Source organism: the organism of the source record quoted next, unplaced genomic scaffold, assembly GCF_019419815.1.
Source record: "Pyrus x bretschneideri cultivar Hongxiangsu unplaced genomic scaffold, Pyrus_bretschneideri_v1 Contig28, whole genome shotgun sequence".
In the NCBI taxonomy this organism is placed as follows: Eukaryota; Viridiplantae; Streptophyta; class Magnoliopsida; order Rosales; family Rosaceae; genus Pyrus; species Pyrus x bretschneideri.
The window spans coordinates 821,387-835,059 of NW_025999590.1; the positions used below are offsets into that span (position 1 = coordinate 821,387).

Consider the following 13,673-nt stretch of genomic DNA (forward strand, 5'->3'; position numbering starts at 1 on the left):
CCCTCGCCTTTATTTATCGTCGTCAGTCCTCCCTAATCCTTCCCTCTTCTCCCAAAAATCTCCTTTCCCTAACCTAAAAATCCCCCATCACCCCATCCCCCATCACTCGCCTACTCCCTTATCTCCAAATACGAGGGATGAAGACTAAGAGACTGAGACAGAGCAGACTTGAGAAACTGATAGCTCCTCCTCGACCATGCAGGTGTTGACGATGAAAATAAAGACTGGAGGTAAGGTGGGTTTTTCGATGGACGAGTTGTACTCAATGGTGGCGTACCTAGGGGAAGAGCTCGGCGGGGAGGTTCTCGTCGGAGATGGAGGTGTAGTAGGGAGGGAAGTGGTTGCAGGTGAAGCAGAAAAGCCATATCCAGATCTTGGCAGTGTAATCCACGGTGGAGAAGGGGTTGAGGACGGAGCGCCAAGTGCGGCAACGGAGGGGGGCGTAGGGGAGGACGGGCATGGAAGGGAATGGCTTGATTATAGTGTAGATGGCGGAGACTTGACTGGAATTTGGCAAGGGTGGCTGGGTGGAGAAGACAATTGAGTTGGGCTGATGAGTGCAAGGGAAAGTCACGGTGGGAAGGGTGGGGGTGGGGGAGGAAGAAGGTGGGTGGGTCCCACATTATTTTTATAAAAATATTTAAATAATTGTATTTTAATTTTTTTAATATTTAATTCAATTTTTAATAGAAAGTATGTCCTATCTCAAATCACGTCAGCATTTAACAAAGGAATTGAAAGATAAACTAACGGAACGTATAACATTGCAACAAATTAGAAGATAAAATATGACATTAAAATAAAAACTGTGATTGAGCTAATAGTCGAAGTAGTTTTTTGTAATTTACCAAAAAAATACCGAGTTGGTAATGGCAAGGACAAGAATAAAAAGGCAAGACAAGGCAATAATAATAAAAAGTGGAGTTTTTTTTCCCTTCTAGCAATCTATAGCCTTTAAGCCAAACAAGGGGCCCAACAAACCCCGCACTTTTCACTTTCCCTTTTCATCATCTCTCTCTCCTTGCGGAATCCCTGAATTAAGCTTTGCCTTCTCTCTCTCCATGTTTTCTCTCTCCTCTCTCTGAGCCCTCAAACCCCAATCTGTTTCTTGGCTCTGCTTTTGTTCCTATCCCTTCTTTTCCACAACTCACGCTCTGAGTTCGTTCCTCCATTAGTTTTCACTTCCCAAGTCCCTTTTTCCCCCCTCAGCTGGGATAATCCAGAAATCTCTCATTTTTTCTAACATTTTCTGTGAATTTTGACATCTGGGTTCTACCTGATTTCGAGCTTCCCTTTCTGGGTTCTGATCAGCTGGTCTGTTTTCAGCTTTTGGAAACCTGGTTTCCGCTTCTGGGTTCTTCTGGAATTCGATCTTTTACGGAAAGGTGAAGGCTTTTTAGCTATCTACCTTTAGATTTTTTCAAATCCTTTGACAAAGGAGCTGTTTTTGGAGTAATTTTCAAGTGGGTTTTGGAAAATCGAATGTAAAAATCGGTTTTTTGCCCTTTGGGTTTGGAGTGTTGGTGTTGAAATATGAAGAGAGGGAACGAGGAGAAGGTTATGGGGCCTATGTTTCCGAGGCTCCATGTGAATGATGCAGATAAAGGAGGACCAAGAGCTCCTCCAAGGAACAAGATGGCCCTCTATGAGCAGCTGAGCATCCCATCTCAGAGGTTCAATCCTGGAGTGCTGCCTCTTAATTCAAATAACCAGGTTATTTAATCATAATTTGTGCTTACTGTTTCTTATTTATGGTTTATTTGGGACTATTTTTGATGTGTTATTCTTTTAACCAAGTAGTTAGGTTATGAATTTTTCTCAGGATGTGGATTTAATTTTTTTGTAGTAGATAACTATAAATTTTGTTTTATGCTATATCCAGTAGTTTTACATGTTACTATGTCTATAAGTTATGTTCTAATGCTTATTAATTCAGTCCAAAAAATTTTAAAAACTGCCAATATAGCTAATATTTGCAGCATGCTGATTTTAGAAGGGAAAAGTAATGGTGTGTTAGTGTTGCAAGCTTGTTTAGTACTGAACAGAAAATGATTATCGCATATCTGAATTTTGGGAACAATTTATGTTTCCAGGGGAGTCGTTCGGATGGAAATTTGCCTTTTCCACTTCATGGTCATCCATCTACACCTACTCATCAGGCTGAGATGTTGCATGGTCGCCAGTCTGACCGAGCAAATGTGAACTTGCCCTTTGAACAAACCAACCTAACAAGGAAGATCGGAGATGAAGATGATTTTAGTGTTCCTGAGTTTGTTCAATCAAGGATGGGTCTTGGTCATAGTAAAACTCAAATTGTTAGTGACAAGGAAAAACTTACTCCCATCAGCTCACCTCCTTCTGGCCATTTAGTAAAAGTAAAAAATGTGGCGAAGAAGGATCCAAAACAAATAAGCTCCCCAACTCTGAATTTAAGACGAGAAGTAAATGCATCACCAAATCAAGAGGATGCAGAATGTTCAGTTCCGAGATTCAACAGGTTAGCTGAGAGTGATGCTTGCTTACAACAAGAGTCCAGATCTGGATCACGGCCAAACGTCACTGGACAAGGTGATGGTCTTGTTGAGTCTTCAAGGGATGTAGAGAAGGGAACTGTTTCCAGGGAAAGAAGTGTTTCTTGTTCCAGGGCGGATCCTAGCAGTCCAAATGAGCCTGATAATGACAGTGAATACCGTGGAGACACAGCGTGTATTTCACCTCAAATGGGACATGTAGACAAAAGTGACGATGTCTCAGAGACCTCCATGGTGGATTCTATATCCGGCATGGACATCTCTCCTGATGACGTTGTAGGAATAATAGGCCAGAAACATTTCTGGACGGCAAGAAAAGCAATTGTCAAGTAAGTCTCTATTTTCTCCAGTAGTTCAATTCAGTTGTTACTTTGCGCTAAAAATTTTGAAGTTCACCTTTTTCCCAGTATGCAGTATATGAAGCCTTTGGCGTCATAATATCTTCGTTTTATTGAATATTTATGTACTTATGCTTTGCGTTACTTTTTTCTTCCACGTCGCTGGTTTAGACTATTATTTATTTAACCATTAGGAACATTGAATAAGTTTTATTAGAACGGCAACTTTGAAGGGAGGTGAGATTCCATAGTGCAGAGTCCGGGATTCCTTCTAAAGTGGAATTATTTTGTTTTATAAGGCCCTCAATAACTAACACTGGATATGAATCATCTTACAGCAGGGAAAAGTACATCTTAATAGAGTTACCTTGTGCAACATGGCCTCTGAGACAGCGGATCATCTCATTATTCGTTGCCTTTTTGTATCTGCCTGTCGGGTGTATTCCTGTCTCGGTTTGGTGATGCTTTTGGGGGTTTCCTTGTTCACTATGAAAAGATTTCCCTTCATGGCACTTGAGGGCTGGGAGCAAAAAGGGGAACAAGTGATGAAGGGTTGTCCTTGGGACTACATTTTGTGGATCTTGGACTATATTTGACAATATAGTTGATATGGTGGTGGGCATGGTGATGAGGAGGATTACATCTCTTATGTAGTATTTTGACGTGGTGTGTTGGAAAATCTTATTAGGTTGGGGTTTACGTTGTCGTTTTATATGCTTTATAGGATATGAGAGTTTCCCCTATATATGGGTTCTAATCATTACACGCTCTTTTATTTTTCATTAAGAAATGTAATTATTTCCATGTGAATCAGAAAGCTTTAGTTTGCAAAATTGTTTTATGATTTTAATTGAACATTACAAATTTCAGGCTGTTTTTATGTTAAAGAAAGGAGATTTGCAGACATCTAAATGATTTATGTCACTGATATTTGCTATGTTTTGGAATCCATTATAGCATTTAGCTTTCGTTCTAATTGCTCTGAAGATAATTTTGAAGTTATTTTTTTTATCCATTATTAGTTTTATTGCTCTGAAGTGCTTCGTTGTTTATAATTTCTGATGTGCAATTTACTGCATCCATCCTTAAGATGTTTCCTTCCCATGTTTGGTAAATGTCATATTTGTCCACAATCCTGATCAATATCACGTCTAAGGATTACCTTGGGGTTGGTCAGGTGGGGTTAATGGGCTATGGTGATTTTCACGGGTAAGCATACATTTTGTGATTAAAGCACGTAGTCCTTTTTCTGTTCTCTCTTAAATAATGTGAGTTTCTATTTCTGTTCTGATGAATCTAATCCAATAATCCACAGTGGGGGATTGTTTTAGTACAAATGATTCTGTCAAGTGCCCAATTTTCGTTTCTGTCCAGTTTATTGTTGTGTTTTCTCATATTGGTTTTCTTTTGTTTTTGTGATTCTCCAAGCTTCATATGATTTGTTGTGTATTGTGCAACTATGTTTTTGACCCGACTCTTCTTACTTTCTACAGTCAGCAAAGATTGTTTGCAGTTCAAGTATTTGAGTTGCATAGACTCATTAAGGTAAGACCCTAAATGGATCGATTCTGTTTGATTTCCTTGTGTTGAGGATATATATATATATGTGTGTGTGTGTGTGTGTGTGTATGTATATATTGACTTAGGTTGGAAGAATTAGCTTAATGAAATTTTCTTTTGAACAGGTCCAACGACTGATTGCTGGATCTCCACATCTTTTGCTTGAAGATACTGCTTTTCTGGGCACATCTACTTTAAGGGGCTCTCCGGCAAAAAAACTCTCATCGGAGTATGTTGTAAAGCCACTTTTACATGTTGTAAAGCGCAAACACGAGCCTGAGGAGCCAAACAACAAAATGGAATGTTCTGCGGAAAACGCAGTAGGGAAAACATCTCATTCTTCTGTGAGAAATGGTAGTCAGACTTCAAATAATGGGCCATATTTAGGAAACCCACAGCCAACACCTGTGGCTACTGATAATAAAGCCAATCCTTGGTGTTTCCATCAATCACCTGGACATCAGTTGTTAATTCCGGTAATGTCACCCTCGGAAGGACTTGTATACAAGCCGTATAATGGACCAGGATATATGGGAGCAGTTTGTGGAGGATGTGGACCTTTCGGCTCAATTCCCATGGTGGGCAACTTTGTTAAGCCAACTTACGGGGTTCCATCTTCTCATCATCAAGGAATGGGTGTTCTTTCTGCCCCCCCCTCACTAGGTCACACTTACTTTCCTCCATATGGCATGTCTGTTACGAATCCAGCCATGTCGACCTCACCTGTTGAGCAAATGCATTGGTTTGCTGGACCTGGTTCACATGGTCACACCGATCAGTCATCGGGAGGGGGTACAAACTCCAATTTGCAGCATCAAAGCTCGTGCAACATGCCATCCCGGAAAAATGTCACTATTCCCCATGCCAAAAAGTTTCAGCCATCTAATGACAGTGGGTTACAAGGAAGTACTGCAAATAGTACAGGCGACAGAGCACCAGTGAGGACAAATCAAAATGCTGAAGGAAGCGATGCTCTCCAACTACTTCCTATGGTTCCGGTCATTCCAGACGGAGTTCCCCAATCTCACGATACAGACCAGCCAACGCGGGCGATAAAAGTTGTGCCTCACAATCCTAGAACTGCAACTGCATCAGCTGCTCGAATTTTCCAGTCCATACAAGCAGAGAGAAAGCAGCAGGATTCAACCTAGCTGATTTTCTCTAGTTGGCGTGGTTCGGTCACTTCCTCATGTACCATTTTCGGAATGATATTGTGCAACGAGTTTTTTCTTTCACTTGTCTCGGTCTTGTGAATGTATGTTCATATATGTATATCATATATATATATATATATATATATATACACACCTCTGGATGAGTCACAACCAGAGCTGTGTAATCTGAGTATGCGAGATGTTATCTCTTGTATTATGTTATATTGGGAATATAGGTAGCAATGGCATTTGCTATTTTCGGGTAAAAGGTGTAATTGTCCATTTTTGAGTATCTGATTGTTGTTAACTAGAATATAATCAAAGCTTAAGACAGGTTTATCTTCCCATAAATTATACCATATATTTGCTGTTCTTCGAATATGATATTTTTGACCACATTATAATCAAAGCCTTGGACTTTGAATACTTAAAACTTAAATTTAAGCTTCCTAGGATCAAGGTTGAATAAAACTAGGCAAAAACAAGACTTTGCTCGACGCGTCTATCGTGTAAGAAAGAACAGATGTCCTGTTGAAAGACCAAACCTTATAGCACGATGAAATTGTACTCATCAAACACGAAGAAACCTCAAAATGTGAGGATGGCGATAAAGTTACTTTATAATTCGACTCGGTAATATCTGTTAGCACTTTAAAATAATCATCGTGCAATTTTTCACTTTTTATTTTCTTTTTTAACTGAGAAAGAGCATATAATTAATAACCACTAAGCACCCTAATCCGAGGATTTAGAATAATCAGTTACAATCAGGAGGATGTAAACCCGGGCCGCCGAAGTAAAACACAGGTTCTTCAGCAAGTGAAGCTGCATAGTTCACTGCAGCGTAGCAATACTCTTCATCTGTAAAAGTCCCTACCCACTCAGGATATTTGAGCTGCTGTGAGTAATCTATGATCCTAATTTGCTTAATATAACATGCATTCCCCTCTTTGTTCCATGCAAAATCACCGCTTCCCATTCCAGTTGCAGTGTGTGGATGGTTTTTCTTAATCTTGGAGCTGTACACCTCCCCACCCCACATCGCCCGTGAGGGCGTGGTCTTTGGGCCTTATATATCCATTGCCAGCATGTACCTTTCAGTGAGGCCTTTTGGAGCTGCGGCTTGCAAAGACAAAACCGTGAGGTAGCCCTCTGCTGCGACCTAGTCCAGAGGGGGAATGCCAAAGCGGACAATATCACTGCGAGGGAGGGCTGGGATGTGACAATTTGGTATCAGAGCCAGACTCACGGTCGTGGTGTGCCGACGAGGACGTCGGGCTCCCTAAGGGGGGTGGATTGTAGTATCCCACATCGCCCGTGAGGGCGTGGTCTTTGGGCCTTATATATCCATTGCCAGCATGTACCTTTCAGTGAGGCCTTTTGGAGCTGCGGCTTGCAAAGACAAAACCGTGAGGTAGCCCTCTGCTGCGACCTAGTCCAGAGGGGGAATGCCAAAGCGGACAATATCACTGCGAGGGAGGGCTGGGATGTGACAAAATCATTGATATTATCCATCAAGCTACATTCTCCATTTGCCTTTCTCACTCAATGGAGGTCATCTCGACTTTATTTACACCTAAATCTATGTATTAATTGTCTATAAAATTTCTTTCTTCTCTTCCCACAAAAGCCCTTAATGAAATTCTAGATGTCAACCAAATCACTCATATTATCCATTGAATTTAACATATTTTGTTATTTTTAATAAACTGTAATTGACACTCTAAAACTCTTACATAAAGTCTATTATATTATATTTGGATGAGGGAAATAATCTTAGGTTTTTGATAAAAGTCAGAATTTATAAATTGACATGCACCAATTTCCTTGTTTGGATTCATAAACATAGAAATTTAGAATTTCCTCGTGGAAAAATACTTGAAATTTGGGACCTCCAATTCCCAGGTTTAAATTCCATGTAAATAAGTATCATTTCCAAATTTCTAGGGTGATAGTTTAAAAATAACAAATTCTGTTTCAAATTCTAAAGTTCTTTTAAGGTAGCCAAACAAGAAAATTGAATATTGTCATTTCAATTTCAGTCATTTTAAAATTCCTTAATAATCTTAAATTTCTTCATCCAAACAAATTGTTACATCAATTAAGTAGGAAAAGCAAGTAAAACAGATGGCCAGCATTCCCCAACAAAATATAAACTTATTTGGAAACCTCTTGTAAACATCCAAAAACTGAATCTTGTTCAAATGTGGTGCAATCTTTTGGGCATAAATGGAAAATATGCTACTTTGGTAGAACTTTAAGATGTTAACTAATGAATTTTTTTTTGCAATGTATACGGAATAAATATTTCATTTCCATACCTCTTTAACTGTTGATTTGTTAAATCTAAATATAAATCTAAAGGTAGTTGGATCTAAATAAGGTACTTTATTGGATCTAAATCTAAATATAACTAATAGAAAATGATACGATCGGTACTTTATTACATATTCACTTCGAATAATGTTGCTAACAAGGTAGCGACTGTATCCAATTAAAGTCGCTACCTTAGTACCGATCCATCTTTTCAATTTTTGCTTTCTTTTTCAATTATTTGTGTGTGTGTGTGTGTGTGTTAATGTTTCTTTTGTTTATCTTATCGTAACAACAAATTATCATATTCATGTTCTTCAAAATATATTTCTTTGTGCAAAATTTATTATAATTCATATTTAAACACTTGAGATCAACGACTTAAAACCTAAATCTAAAGATATTTTTCTATTTTTCAACTAGTTCAAATCATGAAGTGGTTTGATTTTGCATTTTTTAAGATAAAACTCGCTACCTAGTTAAATTTTATTCTTGGTTTTTTTATACAAGCAATATTGAGAGGAAAGAAATTTGAACGTATGGATTAGAACTTTTTATATTATGGATCACTCTATAAAAATCGTCTTTGTAAAAAAATAAATTAAAACTAAGGTCATTTAATCATCAAACTGTATAAAAAGTTAAAAACAAATGAACGGAATTGGTAAAAGCATTACGAACCATCCATTTATTTGCTACAATAGATTGACTAAACGACCTTAATTGTAATTCATTTTGTATAGAGACTATATTTACAGAATGCTGTATAATATGAACGGTTCTGATCATAAGCATGAAGCTCTATGATTCGAACACGAAATTTTTTTAATAGGAATCCCTACTCTTAAATAGTCAAATATTATTCATTACATTCATTTTATTCGAGGACTTAAATCTTGTGCAGCTCCTCAGTAAATGATATAACTGCCTATAAATAATTAGTAAAAAAATATTGTAAAAACTTAACAAAACCGTTATAAAAAGAATCTAAACCGTTGCACAAAATGACTCCGTTTAGTCAAGCGAACAGATTTAGCGCAGTTCCGCGTGACCCAAGTTACCTCCATTTATTACTAATCCCACCACTCAATGGTACAAATTCACACAGTTACACAGTAGAGAGAGAAACAAGAGAGAGAGAGAGAGAGAGAGAGAGAGAGAGAGTAGCTTGACGTTTACTCCAAGAATCAAAAAATGGTGAAGTTCTTGCTTCAGATCTCCGCCGAGCTCAAGATTTTATTTGTTTAATTTTAGCACTATGTCGGTTAAAACCGACAGTGGGTTGAATACTTTATATTTTAATTGCTACTTTATGTCGGTGTCATTTGCCATCATGTCAGAAACGCACGTTACTTTTAACTGACGTAATGTTCGGTGTCGTTTTTAACCGACGCTAATTCGTGGCGGATTAAGTGGACAAACCGACGTAGAAGCCTTTTCGTGACTCTAGCAATGGTGTCACTATTCTAATCCAACATTGCATGGTTTTTATGTCGGATGTTTATCAAATTTCCGATAGAAATTAGAGTTCTTGTCGGTTTTTGCTTCGCCAGGGATAGCCTAAAAATCTTGGTTTTAATAAATTGTAATTGACACTCTAAAAATCTTACATAAAGTCTATTACATCAATTAAGTAGGAAAAGCAAGTAAAACAGATGGCTAGCATTCCCCAACAAAATACAAACTTATTTGGAAACCTCTTGTAAACATCCAAAAACTGAATCTGGTTCAAATGTGGTGCAATCTTTTGGGCATAAATGGAAAATATGCCACTTTGGTAGAACTTTAAGATGTTAACTAATGAATTTTTTTTGCAATGTATATGGAATAAATATTTCACTTCCATACCTCTTAACTGTTGATTTGTTAAATCTAAATATAAATCTAAAGGTATAAATAAGGAATAAAAAAATAATCGATGGAAAAAGAAAAAAAGAGAAAATAAATAGAAAATGATTCGATCGGTACTCTATTACATATTCACTTCGAAGAGTGTTGCTAACAATATAGCGACTACATTTGATTAAAGTCGCTATCTAAGTACCGATCCATCTTTTCAATTTTTACTTTCTTTTTCAATTATTTTTTTATTTTTTAATTTTTGTGTGTGTGTGTGTGTTAATGTTTCTTTTGTTTCTCTTACCATAACAACAAATTATCATATTCATGTTCTTCAAAATATATTTTTTCGTGCAAAATCTATTATAATTCATATTTAAACACTTGAGATCAACGACTTAAACCTAAATCTAAAGATATTTTTCTATTTTTCAACTAGTTCAAATCATGAAGTGGTTTGATTTTGCATTTTGAGATGCTACCTAGTTAAATTTTATTCTTGGTTCTTTATACAAGCGATATTGAGAGGAGAGAAATTCAAACACATGGATCATAACTGTTCATATTATAAATCACTAATTAATATCGCCTCTACAAAAAAATCAATTAAAACTAAGGTTGTTTAGTCATCAAACTATATAAAAAGTTAAAAACAGATGAATGGAATTGGTAAAAGCATTACGAACCATTTATTTATTTGCTACAATAGATTAACTAAACGATTTTAAATTTAATTCATTTTCTACAAAGACAATATTTATATAGTGATGTATAATATAAACGGTTCTGATCATAAGAAGCTCTGCAATTCAAACACAATTTTTTCTTTTAATAGGAGTCTCTTCTCTTAAGTAGTCAAATATTGTTCATTACATTCGTTTTATTCGAGGACTTAACGACTTTGTTTAGTCAAGCGAACAGATATAGCGCGGTTACGCGTGACCCAAGTCACCATTTATTACCAATCCCGCCACTCTGTGGTACAAATTCACAGTTACACAGTAGAGAGAGAAACAAGAGAGAGAGAGAGTAGCTTGAGGTTTACTCCAAGAATCCAAAAATGGTGAAGTTCTTGCTTCAGATCTGCGCCGAGCTCAAGAATCTGACCTACCTTCAGCCGCAGGACGGCTGCGACGACCCGGACTACTCCTATCTCTTCAAGGTAAGACCTACATTTCCCTCCTTCCTCTTGGTTTTTGCCTCCAATGCGTTTCGCTTTGCTATTTCGGTTTGCGTTCTTGTTTTCTAGGGTTTCTGGCTTTGAATTGATGTCGATTTTTCTCGTCGCTAAATCTGCAGATGGTTAGTCGACGCATTGACATGATTCTATTTTTTTTTTGTGGTTCTTGTTGCTGAGATGTGAGTGGTGCGGTCATCCGCAGGAGAACCGCTAATGTCATCCAGAAGGTAATCCCTCTCTCTCTCTCTCTCTCTCTCTCTCTCTTTCTCTCTCTCTCTTGATTACATTTGTATGTAAAGGGTTTAGGGTTTGGTGAGAAAATCCAAGGATTCTTGTGTTTTCGCGTGTTCTTGCTTGGATGAGTAAAATGCTGTGTTTGTTTGAGTGCCTAGTACGGTCTCGTATCGTTTCACTTACCCTGTATTAAATCAATATGATGTATGCCTCCGGGGATGGGATGTTGGGTAATTCTACGCAGTTTATGTGAAAGTGGTTCTTATTCCATTCGTTGTTCGACTGATAAGAATTGTTGTTGATAGTTGCACTCGCCACTCGGTTTGGTGAGCTCTGATTTTACACACTTTTGCCACCATGATTTGTGATATTTCTGGTTGAAATTGTGTTTGTTACATACAGGGAACTTATCGATTTTGTTGGCTACATTATTCCTGTTTCATAATTTGATCGTGTGTGGATATGGGGCTTCTTCTAATGTTTTGGTTTTACACAATATTTTCTGGTTAAGTTTGTTGCAAATTTTTCCCTTGTAGTGCAAGCTTTGTGAGCGGGTTGGAATGATCCTGATGCACCCAGGCCTTGGCAAGCCACTGACCCAGGCAGCAAGTGATGCCAGGCAGTTCGCCCCCATGATGATTTTTTATTTCAGAGGTTTTGTACCTGTGGACTTTGTATTTGTTGGTGGCTGGAGAGCTGAGTCTGTAAGTTTCTCTTCCTCGGACGCAACTTTCAATCGTATAAAAGTGCCTTCTGTAGGGCCTGTACCTCCTATGAACTTCAGCACATACGTATAAAAGTCTTACTATTTGGACAGCATTCTACTGACCACATTGCTGAAACGGTGTCCACCCTTATTAGAGATGTGTCAGTAAATGTGATACAAATAACATTATTTATCTGTTGAATACTTTCGTTATTCGCCTCTTAACTTCAGTGCTTAAGCGTTAAGGATTGAATTATCACCAAATTTATTTGTCTTTGCATCTTTTATGTCAAATTAAACTAGTGTTCATTTCTTTTGTAGCCAAGTGGCATAAATTTTGAGCACATTGACTTGTCGGCAGGGAAGTTTGTTGGGTATGATGTGGAGTACCCAGTTATGATTTCTAATCTTGAGGCTGCTTTTGTGGTTGGGTCTTTTATGCCACCTGAAATTCGTCGTGGTTTTTAAAACTTGGTATGTGAAGCTAACTGTTCATCTGTGAATAAGATAAAACTTTAGAGTTAATGTTGCGGCACGTTACTCAGTTGTAAAATTATATAGTTACGTAGATACGGCATGTTATGCTGTTAAACTTTCCAAATGAATGCATGAATAGTTCTACGATTCTACTTCTCTTGAGTAGTTTTAACTGCTTGTTTGTTTTGAGCGTGGTTGGATGGGACTACACCTTGCCAGCGGCTTCGACTATAAAAGCCTATACTTGGCTGTTTTTGACAGTCCATGATGCTGATGCACAAGACAGACTTAGTTGTCTTACACATACTTCTGTGATGTATTTATTTCAAAATGTATATATCTGTTGTGTTGTGGGCCCCATTGCCGTGGATTGTAATAATACTATGTGATGGTGTGACGGGTGAGAGATACACAAATTCTTCTTGTGATTTGGGTTCGATTTGCGAGTGAAGGTGGGCTTACATGGTTTCTGATATACCACCTTCTCCAAAGAGTCCAGTTTCTCCAAATCACGAGACGAAATTGTAGAAGTCCCACTTGGGCCTACAGTCTATATACAGACAGTCTTTCCTCTATCACTACCATCGCTAGTAAGCACACGAGCGATTTAAAACTATCCGATCTTAACAACGGGGCAATTCAAATTATTTAAATTAGATTCAATGATCTTTATTAACTTATTTTACTAGTTCACTTCACACAAATTAAATACTCTGATTTTTTTTTTCACACAAACCAAAGATTCAGATTTTCTAATTCGTAGCCTCCAAACACCAAGATTCGAAGAGAATCCAAATTCGCACATGAGTTCTTTAATACATTGACTTTAGGCATGGACAGCTCACCAAGACCTAAAATAGCTGGATTGATCAAGGGCTAATCTCTAGGTAAAGCCTGATTTGAGGTCAAGCTTTTTTTAAGGGAAGGTGGTATTTCTGTACGGAAAGCCAAATAAGATCCTAATTCTATTTCGTAGTCGGAACACTTTGAGCACTGTTTTAAAGGAAAAAATTCTTGCACTTGACTGCTATTTCATTACATATCTATGGTTTGATTCTTAAAAGTAATTTTCACTAACATAAGCTACACAAAATTAACCGCATTTAGATGTTTTTTTCTGTACTTTTTTTGGTTTTTGAATTCAATAACAAAACTTTTTGTGGTTGAAGAACCTCTTAATCTCATCCATAACGTTCTATTAGAATCAATTTTAAGCATAAAATTTAAATTTGATACTCTATATGGCACTTTGACATATCTTAAAATTTGGCCTAATTGGATAAATGGTCATGGTGGTGATAAAGTATTCGGAAGATAGCCAATATGGTAAAAAACTTCGGA

At 37.5% G+C, this 13,673-nt stretch overlaps 1 protein-coding gene and 1 pseudogene across 1 annotated transcript; both read left to right on the forward strand.

The window, feature by feature from the left end:
• Positions 1-1,195: 1,195 nt before the first annotated feature.
• Positions 1,196-5,916, forward strand: LOC103929644 (protein EARLY FLOWERING 3). The gene is made up of 4 exons (XM_009338868.3): positions 1,196-1,713; positions 2,094-2,860; positions 4,363-4,414; positions 4,555-5,916. The coding sequence occupies exons 1-4, from the start codon at positions 1,534-1,536 to the stop codon at positions 5,578-5,580; spliced, it is 2,025 nt and encodes a 674-aa protein (XP_009337143.2). The 5' UTR covers positions 1,196-1,533; the 3' UTR covers positions 5,581-5,916.
• A 5,087-nt stretch (positions 5,917-11,003) lies between these two features.
• On the forward strand, positions 11,004-12,381 carry LOC103929665 (annotated as a pseudogene).
• The last annotated feature ends 1,292 nt before the right edge of the window (positions 12,382-13,673 follow it).